This window comes from Anolis carolinensis, chromosome 5 (genome assembly GCF_035594765.1).
Source record: "Anolis carolinensis isolate JA03-04 chromosome 5, rAnoCar3.1.pri, whole genome shotgun sequence".
Classification (NCBI taxonomy): domain Eukaryota; kingdom Metazoa; phylum Chordata; class Lepidosauria; order Squamata; family Dactyloidae; genus Anolis; species Anolis carolinensis.
Window position 1 is genome coordinate 157,946,974 of NC_085845.1, and position 23,678 is coordinate 157,970,651.

The 23,678-nt window shown below is 37.7% G+C and overlaps 1 protein-coding gene across 4 annotated transcripts in view; it reads left to right on the forward strand.

The window, feature by feature from the left end:
* The window catches only part of ptprq (protein tyrosine phosphatase receptor type Q), a 116,425-nt gene that overhangs the window by 13,483 nt on the left and 79,264 nt on the right, over window positions 1–23,678 (forward strand). For all 4 annotated transcript variants that reach the window (XM_062982668.1, XM_062982669.1, XM_062982670.1 and 1 more), the window contains exons 14-25: window positions 449–599; window positions 1,385–1,491; window positions 2,743–2,840; window positions 6,020–6,185; window positions 8,002–8,262; window positions 10,111–10,271; window positions 11,154–11,265; window positions 12,254–12,480; window positions 14,209–14,278; window positions 15,448–15,647; window positions 17,277–17,511; window positions 23,132–23,260. In XM_062982668.1, coding sequence (XP_062838738.1) covers window positions 449–599; window positions 1,385–1,491; window positions 2,743–2,840; window positions 6,020–6,185; window positions 8,002–8,262; window positions 10,111–10,271; window positions 11,154–11,265; window positions 12,254–12,480; window positions 14,209–14,278; window positions 15,448–15,647; window positions 17,277–17,511; window positions 23,132–23,260 — 1,917 coding nt within the window. The remainder of the gene's footprint in view (window positions 1–448; window positions 600–1,384; window positions 1,492–2,742; window positions 2,841–6,019; window positions 6,186–8,001; window positions 8,263–10,110; window positions 10,272–11,153; window positions 11,266–12,253; window positions 12,481–14,208; window positions 14,279–15,447; window positions 15,648–17,276; window positions 17,512–23,131; window positions 23,261–23,678) is intronic.

Sequence of the window (23,678 nt, forward strand, 5' to 3'; positions counted from 1 at the left end):
CATATTGATAAGTGTGATGATAGTGATTATGGAGAGTTAAACATGTGTCTTGGGTTAAGTGGCAATGCTTGAGACTTTCCTTTTAATAACTGTCTTCATATATCTTGATTGCTTTTACAGACTGGTGTGATATAATTTCTAAGATACCACTCATTGTCCTCTTTTTTCTTACTGCAAACTCATGGGATATTTTTAGTAGACCCGTACATTTTGGTGCTATATGTAATCTTCCCTACTATGTTGTCTTATATAAAATAGCCTTGCACACCTTGATGTCCTCCAAATATTACCACCTCTGGCCTCAGGGCACCAGGGATTATATCCTGAAAGAATTGTTGAGAGATGGCTCCAACTGTGTCTTAAGGGTTTCCAGGGTTGGGGCTAATTAATGTTGGGACAGGTTTGGGGCAGGATCACTAATTCTCATAATCATATTCTTTGTTTACAGCGCCAAGCTCAGTTAGGTACATAAATGTCAGTAAAGACTCTGGATCAATAACTGTTGCCTGGCCACCAGCACTAGGTGTCAGTGATGGGTACATCATTACATTGGCTTGCAAAAACTACAGTAAAGAAGAAAGGTTATCTTCAGACACAAGGTATTGTTTGAAAAACAGATAGTACTTTTTATTGATTAGTATGGCTGGGTAGTATGTTGTGGTTGTCAGTCTGAATATTTCTGTAGTTCACATAGTCTTTTTGTTAGAGTGGAAGGTATGCTTTAAGTAGTTAAATAAATGAACTTCCCAAGTGTAACAAGACCCTCTGTGTGTAACCAAAATCTGTAGATGCTCAATTCCCATTCTATACAATGGTATGGTGAAATGAAGCTCCCAGTGGCGCAGCGGGTTAAACTGCTGAGCTGCTGAACTTGCTGACCAAAAGGCTGCCAGTTTGAATCTGAGGAATGGAGTGAACTCCCGCTGTTAGCCCCAGCTTCTGCCAACCTGGCAGCTTGAAAACATGCAAATGTAAGTAGATCAATAGGTACCGCTCCAGTGGGAAGGTAATGATGTTCCATGCAGTCATGCCAGCCACATGATCTTGGAGGTGTCTACAGACAACACCGGCTCCTTGGCTTAGAAATTGAGATGAACACCAACCCACAGAGTCAGACACGACTAGACTTAATGTCAAGTGGAAACCTTTACCTTTACCTATGGTGAAATGGCATTTCTTTTACTTAAATAAGTACTGGATCCCCCACCTCAATATTTTGGGGCCGTAGTTAGTTGAATCCGTGGGAACCAAATCCATTGATATGAAAGACTGACAGTATGGCTTAAGTTTATATAATTTTGATTAATCTTTGGTTATTGTATAGCTATAACATTTGTGCTTTCAACCTTTTTAAGCAGGTTATATTTTTTTCTTAACAATGCAGAAATTTCACCTTTGATGGTCTTACCCCAGGAACTGATTACTTTATTACAGTCATTACTACTAATAGATTAAAGAGAAGCATCCCTACCACTCTGAGAGTAAGCACCAGTAAGTTCATTTTATAATATATAAATTCAGTTATCAATTATGCCCCAGTGGGCCTTTGTATGGGTGTTGGCAGTTCATTGCATTGATAGCTAGTATATCCCATGTCAATGGGATGGTGCATATACTGCAGGTTTTAACCCAATCTTTAAAGGAGCTCTCAAACATGGTGAAGGCTGTTCCCCAAACAGGTTCAGTGCATTAAACAGCTCCTTGACATTCAGCCTAAAGCCTGGAATGAAATCAGTATTCTATTGACATGGGCACCATCAGTCGCTACAGATTTTTCCTAATCTGAAATATGGTATATAAATCCTTATATAAAAAGTTAGTTAGGTTTCCGTGGAATTTCAGTAAAATCAAGTATTTTTCCTACTCTTACACCTGTTTATAAACAGGAATGCAGGTGACTGTTTTAAGGAATGGGAGATCCCAGAGACATGCTGTTTTTCTGCATCTCTCCCAGACATGGTATTATAGTGACCAAAAAAGACAAGGGGAAACTGAAGATAATTCTGGCATCTAGATGCTCAATGAGTTTTCAATATTCTCATGAACCTCCTGGGGAGGAGGACTTAAAAAATCCCAGAAGATATTGTTGGGCATTCATCTTTCAGACATAGCCAGAGGATCCTTGGCTGCATCCTCCCCTCCCCTTGCCTTTGCTGCATGATCATATTGCCAGGGCAAAATTGACAAATTGTGGCTCTCGTGTGAGGAAATTAGTTTTCTAGCTCATTTTCTCTGTGCTGTGAGAGTGTCTTTGAAAATTGCAGTTTTTGAAGATGATTTCACAGCAGGATGAAAATGGAGATTTTCGGCAGGGAGAAAATTTAATAAATTATTCATTTTTTCTCATGAAGAATTTTGGTTATTTTCTTCTAAAATTATCTGCTTTTAGGATTTTTCATTTATCAATTAAATTGATAATGCTAAATGTTATTGGAACATTTATCCCATGCTTTCATCATCAGAGCAAAACATTATATATGTAATATTCATACTTACAGCCAGAATGCACAAAACATTGTGTAGGGAATACTGTTATACTTTACATGAAAAACACAATCTGGATTTATTTTATTCTGTATGTTTATAAGTACAAAAAACAAACTTTAATTCTCTTTAATTGTGTGGCTCGCAAATATGAAAAGTAAATTCTGTTTCATTTCGAAATATTGTTCCCAAAATTTTGTATTTTTTTAATATTAGCAAATTAATTTAACACTAAATATCTACATGTTTTCCCTTCAGATCCAGCTCCACCTTTAGATTTGCAAGCTTTTGGAATAGAAGAAAATACAGTTTATCTGTCATGGGAATTGCCTGATGGAAACTATAATAATTTTAAAGTAAGGAAAAGAACATTAAAGAAATAATTATTTCCTCTACTGTGTACATTATATTGTATCAAACATGAGCATATTTGCACTTGCCCTAATCCATATAATTTCTTCAGGAATTATAAAAAGTGTATGTAGAATGAAAAGGTATAGCTGTAATAGTCTGGAATATCTTAGTTGACAAAAAGTGTATGCTACCAACTTCACTATCTTAGGCCATGTCTGCATTTCCAAAAAGAGTGGACTCACTGCTCTGCTGCTGTGAGGAGTCCACAACATGCACAGCTGGATTTACAGCAGACCTGTTGCAACCAACCAGGGAAATGCGGGATTTACTCCAGAGCTTCCTAGAAGGTGTGGACAGTTGGATTGATCTGAACCTGGCCCAATCCGCTGTCCACTTGCCCAGTGGGCCCACCACATCACTACCAAGAAAGAGCTATCACCCAGAGATTGGTACTATTACATTTTTGGTGATGTCATTTAAAGAATTGAGCCATATGACCAGAAATGTGATAGGAGAGAGCTACTTACTGGTAGAGATGTAGTCGTGGTGGTGACCTCAATGCACTTTCAAACTGGTTGTCCATGCGGTAACACTCCTGGGGCTGCACTGGAGCAGTTCTGGAGCCCATTACATCAGATTTTTTCAGTAGGCATAGATAATGATGCATATGTGACTTCTATAAGAAAGAAATGTTCAAGGAAAAATAATCAAGAAGCTCTTTCTTGCCTCCATTCTCTTATTTCCTTTAAAATTATAACCCAATATAAAAACATGAATGTCTTACGTAGAATTATTCAACTTTCACCTGTATTATTACCACCCCTTTTGGTCTTGTAGCTTAAGAAAAATGTTAATGTAGAGCAGAGCTGGCCCTAGGTATTTTTCAAGTGTAGGCGAACAGAATCTTGCCCCCCCCCCCCGAAACCAATCACTGAAAAATAAAAACATTGGATAAGCGAAAATGTTGGATAATAAGGAGGGATTAAGGAAAAGCCCTGGTGGTGAAGTGCGTTAAAGCACTGAGCTGGAGACCGAAAGGTCCCAGGTTCAAACCCCGGAAGCGGCGGGAGCGGCCGCTGTTAGCTCCAGCTCCTGCCAACCTAGCAGTTCAAAAACATGCAAATGTGAATAGATGAATAGGTACCGCTCCGGCGGGAAAGGTAACGGTGCTCCATGCAGTCATGCCAGTCACATGGCCTTGGAGGTGTCTACGGACAACGCCAGCTCTTCGGCTTAGAAATAGAGATGAGCACCAACCCCCAGAGTCAGACATGACTGGACGTAACGTCAGGGGAAACCTTTACCTATTTACCTATTAAACATCAAATTACATTAAGATTTTACAAATTAAGCACCAAAACATCATGTTTTACAAGAAATCAACAGAAAAAGCAGTCTCGGCTGCGCCCACGTATGTTTTGCGCCCGAAGCAACCACTTAATTCGCCTCATTGTTGGACCGGCCCTGATGTAGAGTATACTTATGTTCATCCTAATCTAAATTTGTCTCTGAGCATGTCTGCGTGTGACTGCATGCAGATGAGAGTTTTGAAAATGTACTTTGTAAAGATGTTTTTAATGTGTTGTGGAAAGAAAGGGTCATGTAATATTAATCATAATGACGTCATGTTATTGTTTGACATACTGCAGAGCAAGCAGCCATGCTAGACTATGTTCCTTCTGAATAAATGAGATTAAGTGTGAAATATTAATGAGGGAGGCTTTAGAAGCATGGTTGCTTAGCAAAATGCACCTGCACAAATAGGATCATTTTCCCAGTCATTTAAAATTAATCATCCCAGCTCATCCAATTTTCATTACATGGTTAGGAATTGATGGTGTGAAGACAATTAAAAATGATTTAGTAATTTGTTTCTCTTTTACTACTTTGACTTTAATGTTCCATAATTAGTTATAATTTGAAGAAGCAATTATTCTACTAAAATCTATGTCAAGACTATCAATTCACTGGCATAGATCTATTGGGGCTCAGAAATTCTTCATCCCTATGACCATGGTTTCATTTTCTTGTCCATTTATGAGTTTCATATCAGCTTCATTTTAAAAGTTTGGCCAGTTCACAGCCCTGAATCATTATTTTTCCTAAGTCTACTTGAGCTTCCTTTGTTGAAAACTAATACATCTAATAACCAAAATAAGGAGGAAGTATAATACTGAGAAAGAGAATGTATAAGGTAGATAATATTCCAATCGGGACAGTTGTTCATTGGCCTTCAGTAAATGCAACCAGATGAAATAATCCTGGCCTTCTAATTCTATATGCTGTTAATATAAAGCTTTTATTTCATGCTTGGGTAGCTGCTTATTCTAGCTCCATGTGTACCCACAGTTATGCTATTGAATCTTGGGATATAAGACTAAAGCCTTGTCGCCTAGTCGGTCCTTCCAATAGCCAGAGGCAATGTGGGAGATGATGGTGGAGATGCTGATGGCAGGAAACAAGCTTCCTATGGACTGTGTACCAGCCCTCATTCCTACTACTGCTACTATACCCCATCCTCTTTATTTCATCCCCTTCAATCCCAGTTGTCCCATTTTTTAGCAGCTTTTCAAATGTCCTGGTTTGCCTCTCATCACCCCACCCACCCCCTTTGTTCTCCGTTTACATTAGTTGCTGCAAACTGAGTTTAAGGTGCAAAAGTAGTTGCTATGCAGGGCATTCTGTTAAGTCAATGGGCGAAAGAGAGCTGGAATCTATTTCTACTAAGTAGGCACGGCCTTTCAGCCCTTTCTGAGGGCTGTTCGGCAGTGGAACTCTCTCCCCCAGACTGTGGTGGAGGCTCCTTCTTTGGAAGCTTTTAAGCAGAGGCTGGATGGCCATCTGTCGGGGGTGCGATTTCCTGCTTCTTGGCAGGGGGTTGGACTGGATGGCCCATGAGGTCTCTTCCAACTCTACTATTCTATGATTCTATGATTCTTAGCTTGTTCTTCTTTATTAATAACTTTTGCCATCTTGAGCACACCCTGGTTTTTCTTGGCCACATGTCTTGGTTTTTAATTGTTGGCTGTTAAAGGGTATGTTGTTTTTTAAAAAAATATTTTTATGTATCTGTGTGCAAGCTGTTGGTTGTTGTTGTTGTTTTTTTTTTTGGCTATTTTGGAAACTGCATCCTTAAGTAGTATTACTGAGAATTTGACTATATTTTCTTTTTCTTCTTTAGTTTTCATATGGTCTGGCAACAAGTAGTGATATTCTCCATACAACTACAATTCATGGTAGCAGAACTGTGGTAAAAGATCTGATGCCTGGAGTAGAGTACATCTTTCAACTGAAGACTAGAAAAGGGAAAGATTTAAGTGTGGCTGTGGACAAAAAAGTTACAACAAGTAATTGTCTGATAATTTATCATTTAAATAATTTATTTGAAAGAATCAATAGCATACACGTATTTAGACAAAAAAAATAAAAACAAAATTGAAATTAATTGGATAGAAATGAAGCTCGCCTACAATTTCATTTTATGTTGAACAGATAAAAAACCATTTATGAATACCTCAGTTTTTTCCAAGAACATACATAAATAGAAGGAGTGTTATGGATCCATAAGTTATAATTTTAAAAAGCAATAATAAATCCAAAATCCACAATTGGGTGATAATTGTATTAAGATCAACTAAGTGTCCAAGATTTTATATTTTCAAGAAGTTTTAATGGAGATAGAAAATTTAAAAAGGAGGAGGAAAGGGAAGCATGGGAAGAAATAAAAAATAGATGTTTTAGTTTTAGGACATTGGCATTATCTCTCTTCGCTTAATTGCGGATTTCATTCGTGACCGTATCTCCTACCATAAACCTGCCCGATCTCTTCGATCATCAGGGGAGGCCCTCCTGTCGCCACTGCCTGTATCCCAGACCCGCCTGGTGGGAACAAGGGAGAGGGCCTTTTCTGCTGTGGCCCCCCGTTTATGGAACTCACTGCCCATCGAAATTAGGCAAGCCCCCACTCTTTTAGCCTTCAGGAAAGATTTAAAAACCTGGCTTTTCCGATGTGCTTTTGGAGAGTAACTATTCCACACTTCTTTTGTTACTCCCCCAACATCTATCCTCTAGATTGTTTTTATCTTATGTCCCTGTTCTCCGTGATTGTATTCTTATCCTTTTCTCACCCCAAGTTTTAATTAAGTGTCTCATGCGGCCCGCCCTGTTTTTATATATATATGTTTTTTTTGTGTTGCATTGTATATGATTATTTATTGTATTGTTTAATTGTATTATGATATGTTGTTTTATATTTTGCTATATTGTACTGTTCTGGGCATGGCCCCATGTAAGCCGCCCCGAGTCCCCGTTGGGGAGATGGTGGTGGGGTATAAATAAAGTTTTATTATTATTATTATTATTATTATTATTATTATTATTATTATTATTATTAAAACAGCAAGCAATTTTTCAAATTTGCAAAAATGTATAAAACTCATAAATAATTTGTTATGTGTTATAACTATTTTTTGTTCTTGAATGTTAACATTCAGTGCTTGACATCTCTTTTTCTACTTTTCATACCAGGCTACATTTTCAGGTGTGCCTTTTCTACAAAACACAATATGTTTTTCTACTTTACACTGCATTAGGATGATGTGTTTATAGAGTTATTATCTTTCCATCAGATTTGGGAGTTGTTATCATTTTGTTTCCTGTCCAAAACGTGGAATCTTTTCCTATCTTTTTTTGCATTGGTTAATTCTCTGGCATTTGAATATGGTTTAACACAACTATTGTTTATCTGAACTAAATGGATGAAGAACTGAACTTGTGTTTGCCCTATTCTGCACACCACAACTGTAGACAAGGAAACTAGAACTGGGTCCTTTGTGCAAGGTGGGAGGAAGGAAAGGCATGACTAGAAGGAGGGACATATGTACCTTTTATTTCTTCAATCTGAGACTTCAGACAAAATTATTTTGAATTTAGTAATCCATACGGTTCACATTTAGCAAATGGTGTCTTTCAGATGTCATTGATCACTATATGTAGTTAGGTGTCTGTTAGGAACATCATTTCACCAAATGTATCTTTAATAGTACCAGATCCAGTGGTGTTTTATGAATAATTCTTTTTGTTTTCATCAAATGAAATTTTTTTAAACCATATTTTTCTTTATTTTTATGCATACAGTTTCATCTATTCTCTCTCTTTTTACAGAACCAATGAGGATTTGTGGTCTAACTGTAACAGCAGTAAATACTTCATCTGCCACATTAATGTGGAATCCAAGGAAGACCAACTTCACCCACTATAGAGCATCAGTATCAAACAACACTTTCAGAAAGGAATATACACTTTTAGGATCTCAGTCACGTCACACCATTTCAGATTTGATTCCTGGTGGGATTTATAATTTCACACTGCAGAGAGTAAAAGGCAGTGCAGATGGTGCTATTGCCTTTACTGAAATCATTGCAGGTTTGCTGTTTTCTCTCTTATTATGTTTATTATTAATTAACATGCTGTTAAATCCACGTGCACGTTATAATTAATTCTGAAGAGTTTTCTGTGAAAACATGGACTGCTTAACCTTTTAAGAGGAGAATTGTAGAAAGCCGACCCAACCAAAATGCTCAATTTTCAAACTTGGGATAGCACTGCAAAAAGTTGCTTGATGCTCCAATGCAACCTACAGTTTATTGTGAGAAGGGTAATTCGGGAACACATGCATGTGTGTTTGGAAGCTTGCCGGTTTCCAAGACTGCTCCATTTATATCATTGGAGGAAACTATACTACACATTTGTGAGTCTACATTGAGTTGGGATGAGAACCACATGCAACCAAAAGGTTTTAGAACAATTTTAAATGTCAGATCTTTTACTTGGTAATCAAAGCAGAGCGTTTTAAACAGAGAACTCCCAATTGTACCTGATTTGCTTTCCCACTAGTCAGGTTTCATTCTTTATTTAAGTATGAGTGTTTTGTGAGCACCTTCCCCAGGATCAGTTATTTTCAGGCACAAATGAAGGAGTGAGTGATATATTCCAAAAATAATTGTGGAGGAAAATTAAGATGTTACAACCTTTATATATGGTCCTGATTGTATTTATGCAGTTGGATTAATCTGTTCACATTAATTCAGCCAAGACAAAAATAATTCTGTTCACTTGAAAGGCATATCAAAGAGTAGGGATTCAGCTTATGCTGGATAGGTCACTATCCCCAAAGTTCAGATTTCTATCTTAAATGCAATTGTGGGCTCAGTCCTGTTTATAAATGTCCACTATTCAGCAGTGACTAGGAGCACATTTGTTCAGTGAAGAATAACACACTAGATGTAACAATTTCTTGAGATATGGAGATGATAACCCAAGTCTTGTTTACATCTCATCTAGATTACTGTAATGCAACCTTACATTGGCCTGCCTTTGGAAACTGATCAGGAATGACAGCAAATGTCATCGCCATACTCGAACTGGTTATAGGAAATATATAACTACTTCATGCAATAATTTCTAATATACTTACAGGCCTAAATATTATAATGTGACCAGATTCCGTAAGATCTTGGAAGCTAAGCGGGTTATGACTTGATTATTACTTGGTTGAGACATTACCAATGAATACCAGGTGCTGTAGGTTAAGTTACAGAGGAAAATATTGCTTAAATCACCTCTGAGTATTCATTGCTTAAGAAAGCCCTATGAAAAATTTATGGGGTCACCATAAGTTGACGGGTTACTTGAAGGCACACACACAATATAACTCCATCATGCCTAGGCCCAGTAAGCAATAAAAGGCTCTGGTTGGAGCAGAAGGATGTTCAGTGTGTGCGCTGTATCTTATACAGTGTATTTCTTAATTATTTTAAAATCATTTTTGCCTTTTTAAAAACCTTTGTAGCTAGGAATTTTTTTAGTTAATGTGATATATATACACACACACACACACATATATATATATGTTATTTATACACTAAATTTATAATTTATACACCATGCATATGAAGCTATGTACACTCTGGATACATCTCCCATATCTTTTTGGAGAGGAAGAAGGAGAGAAGGGGTGGCTGGTGGATCCGTTGCTAGCAAATCCTTGCCTGGTTTAATGCCTGCTCCTCCCACAGCTGTTGTGGTTTGTATGGGAGCTCTTCTGGTGCCAAACCTCTGTCAGAAAAAGAGTCAAGCCTGTGGATGGATCCTGGAAAGCTGAGAGAAAGTTGAGAGTAGATTTGGTACCTCTTTGGCAATTGATCCACTGGCTGCCCCTGGTGGGAAATATGTCCACTGGAAATAGTAATGCTTAAATAAATTCTCTTCAAGAGCCTGAAAAGCCAGAGAAGTTAGAAGTCTTCAATGTGTCATCACATTCCTTTTCTCTTCGCTGGAGACTACTGAACAGCTACGTGGAAAAGTTTCATGTGCGTCTCACACCTCCTCACGGCTTTGTTTCTATCCAGGATGTGGGAGGTGGGGAGTATCAGGTATGTGGGGGCTTTTGTTTTATAATGCTTGGATAGTCAGCAATTGTTTATGTACTGAGCTGATAGGAAAATTGGCCAAGCATGACGTTCTCTCTTTCAGATTTTAAACTTAGATGAGAATCCAAAAGTACACATGCCAAATTTGTGAGAGCAAATTTCAACATCTATGGTTTTGTTGCCCTAACAACAGTTATGATACTTTTCCGAAGTGTGCCACAGACCTCTAGCCAGTCCTTTAAGGGTTCATGAATAGTTTAACAAAGGCAGGGCAGAGCTATTGAGTAATACAGGCTCATTAATTGTGTACTTGCCAGGGAGATCTAGACTTAAATCATTAATGCAGGCAGCATTTCCCTCTTAAGCTATCTCAAAGTTATAGGAGCACTCCTTGATTCCTGTATTTGAAAACAAAAAAATTATATAGCTACCATGGTTTTTCGTTTTATTTTGCTTCTGTTTTTTATTGGAGCTGTAAAGGCACAGGTATTTCATATGAATGCTGACTATTACTTGTTATTGGTTATATTTCGAGTTATGGCAGTGCTAAATGCTTTTCTAGGGTTTCTCAGCAGAGATGAACAAAACATTTTGTATTTTGGAGTGAAACGCTAGCATGAGAAATTTGCAAACCCATTAAAGGGTTGAACATTGGAACAAACTATTAGTTGATGGAATTTTCATTTTTTTGAATGTTACCTTTTCTCTGGGCTTATTAGATACTTTCCAATAATTGAAATAATGAGAGCATTTAAAATACGTATCTTGAAATGTGATATACGTTGTGAAAATTGATAATATTTATACACTGTATTTAACATTTGTTCTTTTTTGTGCTTAAATGGATATTACCAGTAGTTTAACTGGGTTATTTTCATATTCTAGGCTGATATTTCAGACATCATTCCTGGAACAATGTACAGTGTGACTCTTTCTTCTGTTACTTCTTCAGTGTACAGCTCACCTGTCAGCAAAACAGTGACAACTAATGTAACTAGTGAGTTTATGGCAAAATTTCCTTTTGAGGGGATAAATAGGTCTCTGTTGATTTCTGTGTTAAATTATTTTAAAGTGTTTATTTATAAAATTGTTCCTGTGTTTTAACTGAGATGCAAAGCTGTGCAAACAATGGCACTAGGAAGTGATGCTGGAAACATTAATATTTTGGGCTACGATTTTCAAAATTCCTCAGCTAGCATGCTCACTGACTATACATGTTGTGGATGCTAAAAGGTGCAATACAGTGAGTCCCGCCCACCCCATTCCAAATAATTTTAATATATTTGGAATGAGTGACATTATTTAGAAACCTGCTTTGTAAACTGTGGGTCCTGACCCCAAATGGGAGCCCCTTAGTTCAATGTTGGGGTCACAAAAAATTTGGCAACAGTAAAAAGTTTCTGAACATTTACACAAATCAGTTAGCAATAACGTGTAGTGTTTAAACTTAAAATGCTTCAGCTGTACTTCACAAATGTCTTTCAAATGCTGAATTATTTCATTAAATGTTTGATTTTTATGCCCATTTTATATTCTCTGTACTTAAAGTCATGTAAAAACTTCTTGGGCGGAAAGGGGTCATGAGTGGGAAAGGTAGAAGAAACCCCACTTTAGAACATATTTGGCAAAGTTACATTTTAAAATCCCATATTTATTGGAAAAGCCCAGTTCTACAGCACTTTAAAGACCTTCACTTACAAAAGTCTTATACTTTTATAAAATGTTTGAGAAAACTAAACTGGCATCAGGGTGTATTTTGTCTGCGGATATTTCAACATTCCATTTTTTGAATTCTTATGGAAAGAATGTACTTGGTGTTCCAAATTATATTTAATCACCTTTCATATGAGTTTTAAAGAAAGCCAGGTTCACATTAACTGCACTTTACTGTTTAAGAACCTCAGGAAATGACAAATTCTTTAATTATCATGCATTTGCTCTGAAAATGTGGAGGAATAAGTTAATTGTGGGATGTCATTCTGCAGACCCAGGACCTCCTGTTTTTCTTGCGGGAGAAAGAGTGGGATCTGCAGGAATTCTTCTGTCTTGGAATGCACCGTCCCATCCAAATGGGAGGATTATATCCTACACTGTCAAATATAAGGAGGTATGTCCTTGGAGGCAAAATACTTACACTCAAGTTACAACTAAACCCGACAGTTTGGAGGTCCTTCTCACCAATCTCAATCCTGGAACAACTTATGAAATTCAGGTACTTGTAAACAATAAATTAAAATGTTATATTTATTGTATGAAATAGTCAGATATGAAAGCATATCATATTCATTTTTACCAAAGCATTAACTATCTGATCTCTACAAAGAAAATGTCTAACAAAGAAATAATGCACTATTATTTTATTTCTCCCCATTTTGTCTTTGATCATTTATTATTCATGCTTAGATAAAGAATAGAAATATACGATATTGTGAACTTCAAACTACAAAGCCTAATGATATATTGTTGACATAGCATATCATCAGTGTTTCATTAATACAACTCATATTGCAGATAGTTGAGCTTAATTTTGAGAAATGGAAGCAATTATTATTTTTCACTTAAAGCTTGATAATACAAAATAATGTTCGTGGCTTCAATAGTATATGGGCAGAAGATTATATAATACACTTATGTTAAGAATAGGTTTGGATATAAGCCATGGGGTATACTGATGAGGAACTTTATAAACAGAATGAAACTTTATTTTCTAACATATTTTCATAACCCCAATACTATGGCTTATGCAGTGCAGATACAATGGGATTTTAGTCCCTCCTCCTCAGGGTTTTGTAGTACTTTGGATACTGGAGACTGCAGTGGAAAAAGGAATTGTGCTTCCCTCTATGTTGGATTCTGCTCTTGCACAATTACAAGCTTAACCTTACACCTTCCCTCCTTTTCATCAATGTTATTTCAATTCTGACAATACCTTTTAGCTGATTAATTTTGTCTTTCCCATTTATTGAAGGCATTAAAATCACCCAAACTGCTTTTGGTTTTGGAACGAAAGCGTTACTATCCATGTGTATGCACGCTCCTCCTCTCAATGCATTCAGCACAATAGAAGTCACAAATATATGTGTGCAAATGTACCTAAATGTATATGTCTTAATTTCCATAATCCTGAAAATTTGTATCAAGAGTGTGAATACTGTATGCAAATAGGTGTATGTGGATATTTTGTGTTGTACTATACACTGTTATTTCTAATAATAATGAAAACAGTGACATTGAACTGAATGTAGCCAGCTAACTTCATCATGCATAAAGTATCTCAGGTATGAATTCGAAGCCTGGATTTGATCTTGTTGTTGATAAGGGCAGAGAAAGTGCAGTTTCCTGCTGTTGTCAACACTGTTTTTGAGCCTCCACCCCATCCCAATTGTTAAACAAAAAAAGTGATTTTTAAATGAGGAAAATTTGCTATGTTTTTAGCATCCCCCCTTTGACCTCCAGTTGAATTCCTGTTTTATTTTATTTTAAAACGGCATCTTCAGCATCTTACCTTGAGATTCTCTTGACAGGCTTTGTCCAGTGGCAGTTTTCCTTTGCTTCCCTCTGAAGCTGAGATTGTGTGAATCACTTAAGTTAACCCAGTTGCTTTCCATGGACAAGTGGGGATACCAACTTTAATCATAGTCCAGTGCTCAACCCATGTTGGCTCAATGTTGGCAATATTTAGGATGTCCTATTAGGGAAAGATCAGGATTACATTGGTAACACTGCTACTAGTACCTTCTACACACTTATTAATTAAAAGGTGTAGGTGTTATAGAGTATCACTGGTATGCTCTTGTACAGTTACTTTGTTTTAAAAGAAAATGCTTCAGCCTGTTCAAACCTCTGCTCTTATAGTTTTTAGCATACAGTCATATACAATAGGTTATATTTTGCCTAGGAATTGCTACCTGAAAATAATTGTGGTTTTTTTTAATTGCAGGTTGCAGCTCAAAATATTGCTGGCATTGGAGTATTTAGTGACCCATTTCTCTTTCAGACTGCAGAAAGTGGTAACTGGATATACAATTTTATGTTTTACTTAGCTTTAGAAGAATGTTCGGATTTTAGTGTTATATAGAACAATATGGTAATTTGGGTAGTAGACATTAGAGAATTTGGGATGCTGACAACTGGGGTGCATATATGCTGTAGAAATAATACTATGGGATCAGGGAATTGCAGTTTTCCAAGGTCTTTAGTCTTCTGGGCCAAAGAATGCTTGGGCCAACCAAAGTACAGATCCCAGGACTCCATAGCATTGAGCACTGGCATTTAAAGTGGCAGGTTAGCATAATGTAAATCTGCTCTTGAAGCAGTTCCGTGCTGAATCTGGAGCCTTTTTCCAGGCACCTTTTGGGTTGTCATCTCCTCTGTGTCACTGCTGCCACCGCTCCTATACAGCCATGGAGTGCCATCCCAGCAACTGGCCACCATGGTCACCTCTTCTAATGTTAGAACAGAGCTTCCATGTGACCAGCAAGAAGAAGGAAGTCATTTTCCCCTCCTTCTTCTTGGCAACATGGGCACTCCATTCTGACATCCCAGACATGACAGATGATCACTAGGAACTCAAGTGGAGCTCCGTAGCTAGCTAGGAGCAGCAGTGGTTGTGACACAAGTAAAGTCCACTTGCTTTTCCTGAACAGATCATTGATGGTGAATTGGAGGCCAAATTGGACCCAACCTTCTGTCCAGATTGCCCCAAAAGCCCTGGAATACATTGGACTTCCCAGAAAACTATGGAGTATTCTTTAACTTTGCTTAAAGTAGGGCAAAATCAGAGTATGGTCACAATACCTGAGATAGTCATTAAAATTTGCCGTGCATCGTGAAAACTAGCAGTAGTGCATTCAGAGTGAGCATGGGACATACCCTTAGATTTTGGAGGCAGTTCTTATAATTGGATCTGCAACTACAGGCCATCCTTAATGAGAAATATTCAGTGCATTTTTGGCAGCTGAAAAGGAGGACAGAAGCCCTACATTTTTAATAGATGCATAGAAGACGAAATTTCAGCTGGTGTACATGTACTGTATAGCAAGATATACAATTGAATAGTTTTTTTTTCTTTTTAAAGGTACATTTATATTATTAAAAACAGATTAAATGGTTTCTGTAGGTATATCAGTAGGAACAACAGGACAGTATTTTCTTTCTGAAATCTGTTTTGTTTTAAAAGCTCCAGGCAAAGTGGTGAATCTCACAGTTGAAGCGATCAACCATTCAGCTGTAAATCTGATTTGGTTTCTGCCTCGACAGCCCAATGGAAAAATAACCAGTTTCAAAATTAGTGTGAAGCATGCAAGAAGCGGGATAGTAGTGAAAGATGTTTCTGTCAAAGTGGAGGACCTTCTGTCTGGAAGGCTGCCAGAATGTAACGTAAGTAGTGATAGACACAAGGTTTTATTTGTTTGTGTGTCGTTTTTCAAGTCAGAATGGCCATCAGTCTTTCCTGTGGATGTGCTTCTATGGATTGATTACTGAGGAATGTGACATTGCAGCTGCAGATGTATTTATTTTCTATTTACCTTTTATATTGACAGAATGTTGAATAAGATAGGCCTTTGGTCTAATACATTTTTTAAAATCTAAAAGTGTATTTGTGACCTTTAATTTGATTTTAAAACTTATATTCTTAATTTTATCAATGTTTTTGTAGTGTTTTTAATTTGTATTGTTCCAAAAATGTACTGAGCTCTAAATCTGAAAGAAAGGCAGGACATAAATGAATAAAGTAAAAATAAAGGATAGAGTCATATAAAAATTCAAAGGGTATTTCTGCTTGAAAAGTTGTCTTAGCTGCCTTAAGATGAGCACTGCTTTCCCCTGTATTAATGATTACTTAATGATTTTGAGTAAATGTCTGGCCTTCTATGGGCATCCCTGCCATTTGACATGAGAAAGGGCCTTTTTGGTGGTGGTCCCATACTTTTGAAATGCCTCCCCGGTGAGGTTTATTTCTTTCTTTGTTGTTCTCCTACCACCAAGGAAATACCTTTCTATTTGTCTAAGCCTTTCCAATACACAATGTATTTGACCCTATTAACTGTTGAAGGGTGATATGGCAAAACACCCTAGGAAAGTGGTTCCCAACCTTTGGTCCTCCTGTTGTTACGGACTTCCAACTCCTTGAAATCCCAGCCATCTTACCAGCTGTAAGGAATTGTGGGAACTGAAGTCCAAAACATTTGGAGGAAAACAGGTTGGGAAGCACTGCCCTAGGGCATGGTAGGGGGATGATATTATTCACTCATTTCATTTATTTTTTGAAGGTGGACTAAAATAAAATCAGGGCTGCACTTTACCCCCTCATATAGGAAGATCTGATACCCATTTCCTTTCTGAAGTATAGAAGCAGAGCAGCTCTGGCATAGTGTTTCAAATACCTGATATGGCAGATAGAGCCTTACTCCACAACGTAAGAGTTGCTGGGGGCTCACATCTCAGTCATGAGGTTTGCAGTTTGCTGCCTCTCCTGCTGCATTGATAGTGTAGAGCTTACTGAAAAAGTCAGCCTTGTTTTGCCATGAAAATATTGTTTACTTACACAGTAACACTGTGTATTACACTAATGGTGCAGTTCAGTTACATATTATTTTGCAATTACAAGCCACACTGTTCAACAACACTTAGCATTTGTGGCCCAGTCTGCTAATTTGAATTGAGAGTGCTAGAAACATAATTTTGATATGCTTCATTAGAAATGGAGAATTGGTTCTCTTGTGCAAACATCTGTCTATTAATGCTAATTTACTAGTCTTGGCACCAAAATCAATAGTCTCAGCTGCATCATTTGGTATGGCCCGTATTTTGATGGTTGTCAATGAAAGAATAAATTGTTTGTTAGCAGCTAAAGTTAAATATATTACTCACTATATATGCATATGTGTTTCTGCCTGGTATGTGTTTTCTTTTGCCTATATTGTATTTCAGATACTTTGGCTTGGAAGTCTCTTAGTGCATATGTAGTATGAAATAAACTCTTGAGAGGTTATTTTGTCTTTACAGGATAAGAGTGAATCCTTTTTGTGGAGTACTACCACTCCTTCAACTACTCCTAGTAAAACTACTGCATTTATCCCAAGCACAATTGCTCCTAACAAGATGAGCTCTGTCTGGAATGAACCTATCAGCTTTGTTGTGACTAATCTCAGACCATACACTACTTACCTTTTTGAAGTTTCTGCAGTTACCACCGAAGCAGGTTATATTGACAGTGCAATCGTTAGAACACCAGAATCAGGTACATATTTATACTGTAATTTTCCTTCCACTCTCATATTTCAGATTTTATTGAGCTCAGGTCAATTCAGTCTAGGTATTTGTGCCTTTTTCTTCAGAAACATAGAAAAAAAATATGATAATCAGAATTAGCTTATAGAGGTTAAGATAATCAATATCTGCTTGTTAATATGTACCGTATATACCTCTGGTGGCACAGTGTGTTAAAGCACTGAGCTGTTGAACTTGGGGACCAAAAGGTCCCAGGTTCAAATCCCGGGAGCGGCGTGAGCAGCCGCTGTTAGCTCCAGCTCCTGCCAACCTAGCAGTTCGAAAACATGCCAATGTGAGTAGATCAATAGGTACCACTCTGGCGGGAAGGTAATGGCACTCCATGCAGTCATGCCAGCCACATGACCTTGGAGGTGTCTACGGACAACGCCGGCTCTTCGGCTTAGAAATGGAGATGAGCACCAACCCCCAGAGTCGTTCACGACTGGACTTAACGTCAGGGGAAAACCTTTACCTTTACCTATACTTGTGTATGAATCTAGAAATTTGAGTCAAAAATTTACCCAACAACCTGGATCAACTCTTTCATGGGTCAATGTAAGTACTGTACCTTAAGTAAAGAAAAAAGAAACCACCTTCGTCTTTGAGCGGAGGGAAGAAAGGCAAAAGCTTAGCCCATCTCAGGAGAATCTAAAAGAATCACCAACCCATTATTGTCTCTGCTGCAGAGTTGTTTTTGAGTTTATTAAATAGCTAGGTGAAAACATAGTGGTGCCATGGGCAATTGGCCTTCTGAAGTGGTCCTGGCACTTCCCCCTTCCTGTGGAATAACCCTAATTCACAGGTCATATCAAAATCGGTAATTTTGGCCTCAAAACCTGCCTTTGACTTCTACTTGAATATATGTCAGGCAGAGGCAAAGTTTTGGGTTGTATGGTGGGTCCAGTCGGGAAAGAGGGCAACCGGGCACACGCTGGATGGGATGGACCCAGGAGGAAGGCCTGAAATAAGCACCCAGAGGGCCACATCCAACCCCTGGGCCTTAATTTGCCCATGTCTGGTATATATAGTGCATATATGTAATTTGCTATCACAGAGACAATATGCCTCTGTGTAATATTTATTGGGGGATTTGAGATGGGAGCTACAGTTGCACTCACTGCCTACTCATTAGATTCTCATTGGCAACTGAGTGGCCAATGTATGAACCTGAAAAATTATTAGGCCTGATTGAATAGAGATTTTCTCGTGTTCTTATGTCTGAATTAAAATGCATTCTACGTGCAAGGAGAACATAAACTTTATTTGTAGATAGTTAAAGCATTTTATTTCTTCAAGAGATAAAAAAGTTTGGCAGTAAAAATTCATTCAAATCATTTCCTGTTTGTGGGGTTAAATTATAAAAACTGTTTATAGATCCTTGATCTGATCTGATCTCACATCTCTAAATTCTTCAAAAAAAGCCATGCGGTCATCATCAGCCTATGGTCTTGAGTAGGGATTGGGCATTTATCACAGAAGGGCCATGATGGGCAATTGTGCTAGGATTGGGGGCCAGTTTCACACATGCATCTCTGATGTCACTTTTGCTTTTTTTTTTGTAAGCCACTTTTAAAATTGGTTTTTAAGGGGGTTTGTCTTGGAGCATTTGGAAAGAAAATATGGTATTTTTAGTGGTTTTGACTCTGATTTGTTTTAGAGCTAAATCATGGACCAAGAATTTAAAAATGAGAGGAAATTTAGAGGTCATGGGAATATTGTGGGGGTACCAAAGACCACAAAAAGGATGTTGGGGGCCACATGTGACTGGTGGGCTGCATTTTCCCCATTTCCTAATACAGAGTTTGCTTTTGGTCTCCACCTTCCCATTTCAGACCGCAGTCCGCAGTCCAGCATCTGAACTGGATTTGATTGGTTCATTTCTCTACTATGCTTTTCTTGATAATCCCCTCAGTTGTTATTTTCCCTGTTAGAGATAATTTTGGATACCTTTCAAATTTCATGTATTTCAAAAATCCTTATAGGTGGTAACATATTTTGAACAACTTACCTTTAAGAAGAGCCTAAAAGTTAGCATTAAAACAAGCAAATAGGCTGAATGCATAAATAACTGTGTAGTAGTAGGATGGTGCCAGGGGACCTGGAGCATCATTTTAGCACTAAATTACAGATGACTTCAGCATGTCATTATATTAATTCAGCATAAGTTTTCCAAGTTCTGGAATTAAGACAAGAAATGACAAAACTTTGCATAAACAATAAAAATGTTCGTTAAATGAGATTTTCCTTTTCTGAAAATTGTAGAACTTCTTCTAATATATTTAAAGAATTATGTTTTAGAATAATGTACTGCTTGTAACTGTATCTCTTTCAGTTGGCAAGACAATAGAGAAATGTTGAAATAACCATCAGAAAGCAGAGCCTCTTTTGAACAGACAGGGGATTTATTTCCATTTGTTAACAGCTGTTCTCATTTTGACAGCTAGTGCAATAAAAAACGTGTTCTTTTTATGATCAGCACTGGCTTTGAATAATGTTGTATTTGACCTAATCTTTGTTACACTTCAAACAGCTGAAGCATTTTGTCAGCTGTGCAGAAATAGCAGTATGTTAGGGGTATTATTACCAAAGTAAGTGTTCGAGAAAATATTTAAGACAGTTTTGATTCATGGCTAAGATTATTTTTAGAAAGCAGTACTATGAGGTTTGCCTTTTGACACTTTTTGAGAGCTGAACTAACTTCCTCTCTCTATTGGTTCTAATCATTATATATTCTACAATAACTTAATTTTAATATTCTCTATTGTCTTCAATATAATTAATATAATATACAAAAACTTTATTCTTGTATCCCCCCATCTCCCGCCGAAGGGACTCGGGGTGGCTCACATGAAAACCAAGCCCAGCAATACACAATAAAACACAACAACATAAATACATTAAAAACATATGGACATGTAAAATCATAGAGCATATAAAATGCATTAAAAACATATTCAGAACCGATAACTAATAGCCGGGTGCAGTGAACATATTTAAAATTGGAGGCAAGGTAAACATTGTATATGTGCAATATCTTGTAACCTTTAATGAAATGGACCAGAAAAAGTGCAGTAGCTAGGTATAGGTGGAGGTAAGGTACTATCGTCAATTTATATCGAATTAGTCTAACGCACATTGAAATAGGCAGGTTTTCAGATCTTTCCGGAATGTGGCCAAGGTGGGGGCTAGTCTAATTTCTCTCGGGAGGGAGTTCCAAAGCTGGGAGGCTACCACTGAGAAGGCCCTCTCCCTGGTCCCCACCAACTGTGTTTAGAACAGCAGCAGGAGCGAGAGAAGGGCCTCCCCAGCAGATCTCAGGGATCGCGCAGGCTCGTAGTAGGAAATGCAATCCCAAACTGAATTAATGTTTAATTCAATCCTAAATTCATAGATTTGAGAGGAAATGTTGCATTGATATAAGTGAGATTTATTTTCAAATTATTAGTTTACAACCAGGGTAAAATTAGATATTTTAAAAGATATGGATCATTAAAAAAATTACTATGCATACTGGAGTTGGATCAAGAGTAGCATAAATGAAAATCTGCTTTTGGGATTTTGCCAGTTCTTCTTACAGCCCTTATAGCAACTTCCAAAATCAATACTGGAGGGATATGTGACCCATCAGATCTATGTACAGTATTTCTAGATGCTGCAGCAGAAGTCAGAGAGGATATTTTGCTTTAGGGCAAACTCTATTCCAATCATATCAGACATCTTGCAATTTTTACTATTTTGGAGATTTGGTACTGTTACATTATCTGGGAAGAGGCCAAAAGGGGGCACTAGGCAGAGAAGGATAGTCCATTTTATAGGGGAGGGGAGTTGGAGGAGAACAATTTCCCCTGTTTTGGCTGGTTATTTCCCCCCTCCCCCTCCCCATGGAAAAAATGAGGGTTGTTTCCACGATGGTGACATAGGTGAGGGCAGGGCCGGCCCAAGGTAATTTTCAAGTATAGGCAAACATAATTTTGCCCCCCCCCAAACCAATCACTGAAAAATAAAAGCATTGGATAAGCAAAAATGTTGGATAATAAGGAGGGATTAAGGAAAAGCCGAAATAAAGAACAACACTCTGAAAACGGGAAATCCAGACAGGAAACAATCAGGGCCAGCTAACACCTCCCAACCAAAGATGCCCCCAGGGAGGAAGCATCCAGGCTTTGAATCTGCAAGGCCATTAAATGCTAATCAACTGGCCAATTGCAACATTCACACTAGCCTCAAAAAGACAAGAGCTCTTTCTCTCACAGAAGGACTTTCCACAGATATATAAACCCCACTTACCTAGCTTCCAACAGACCTCAGAACCTCTGAGGATGCCTGCCATAGATGTGAGTGAAATGTCAGGAGAGAATGCTTCTGAAACATGGCCAGGCAGCCTGGAGACCTGGCCCAGAGGAAAGGGCAAGAAGGAAGGCGTTCGCCACTTTGTGGAGCAGAGAAGCGGTGTTTCTCTGCTCCCCATAGCGGTGACCTCCTACATTGCGGAGGCAGGCACGGTGGCGGAGGCAGGAGTTGCCTCAGCAGCGCCCCCTACAGGATGGCACCACAGGCAACTGCCTAGTTTGCCTCGCGGTTGAACCGCCCCTGAGTGGGGGGAATAACAGGAAAACAGGGGGTAATAGTTTTACTCCTTCAAACCCCCTCCCCCCATACAGTGGACTATCCTTCTTTGTCTAGCACCCCTTTTGGCCTCCACCCGGATAATGGAACAGTACCGAAGATATTTTTCTTTCTAACTGTTGTTAGTATCATAGCAAAAATAATATTATCATATCATATAATAAATATGTGATCTCATATTTTATTTTTATAAAAATCCTGACAATTAGTTACAAGATTGGTTGGCATCAGTGGCATCACCTGGGAGGGTGCAAACCACATTGGATGACACCTCAGAGAAGGTGACACCAAAATGACTTACCTGTAAAAACTTTGTGTAGTGTTTCAGCAGAATTTTTAAATCATGATATAAAGTATAGTTAGTTAGATATAATCACAAAAACATTTTCATTACGTATAGTTAGATATAATCACAAAAACATTTTCATTACCCCAGCTTACATGTATTGTATCAATCTATCCACAAGGCTAGATCTCTAAACTAATTTACTTTTTGAACCTTCTGTACTCTTATCAGAGCTGTTATTATTATCCAATTATAATGATGCTTCAAATCACATGGTTTTTTCTGTACATTCTATAAGAATGAGCTGTATTTTCATTGATGTTGGGTTTTTTTAAATAGTAGCTGCTTTTTTGGCTACATGCTGTGATGTGGTCCATAAGGTGACAGCATGAGTTCCAACACTGCATGACACCAACCGTAGTGATGCCACTGTCTGACGTTTTGAATTCTGCCCATATCTGGAATAGCTGTCTTAATTAAATCTTCTCAGAATATCCTTAGATTTTTTTTGTTGCTTTTATCACATAGAGCACAGTTTTGCCTCTTAGTATGGACTGGGACATCTACTATAAAAATAATTATTTTGTGTATATTATGCCCCGTATTTATATAAATCAGATCATGGACATAAAAATGGATCCTGTGGACATAAACATGTCTTTTTGACTTACTTCAGTTCCAGAGGATCCGCCTCAAAATTTTGTCAAAGGAAACATTACAGGAAAGTCTTTCTCAGTTTCTTGGGAACCACCAACCATTGTCACTGGAAAGTTTAGCTACAGAGTTGAGTTATTTGGACCCTCAGGTAAGTCAGATTCTGTGTCATTTCCTTTGGTCATGTTATTTTTAGTCAATACATTCAGTTCTTTATTAATAGAGATTTCAGTACAAGTATGATAACAAAAATGACAAGTCTTATAGATAGACTGATGATGCTTCATTAAAATAATAATCCAACATGTGATTAGTTCTGGAAGCCTTCTCTAAATGAGCAATGAAAATGTCAAAGTGCTTGCATTCATCAACTGAGTTATTTGTCACTTTAGCAATATAGATATTTCCATAATGTGATCAACTGACCTTGATAGGAACTTGGATATTCTCCATCTTTAGTTGCTTCATTCTCAGGAAATGTTGAGGCTTGCCTAGTAGCAATCAAATGAAATTGTGTGTAGCAATTCATATTGATGGTTCATATGATAATAGTGTAATAGAATAACTAA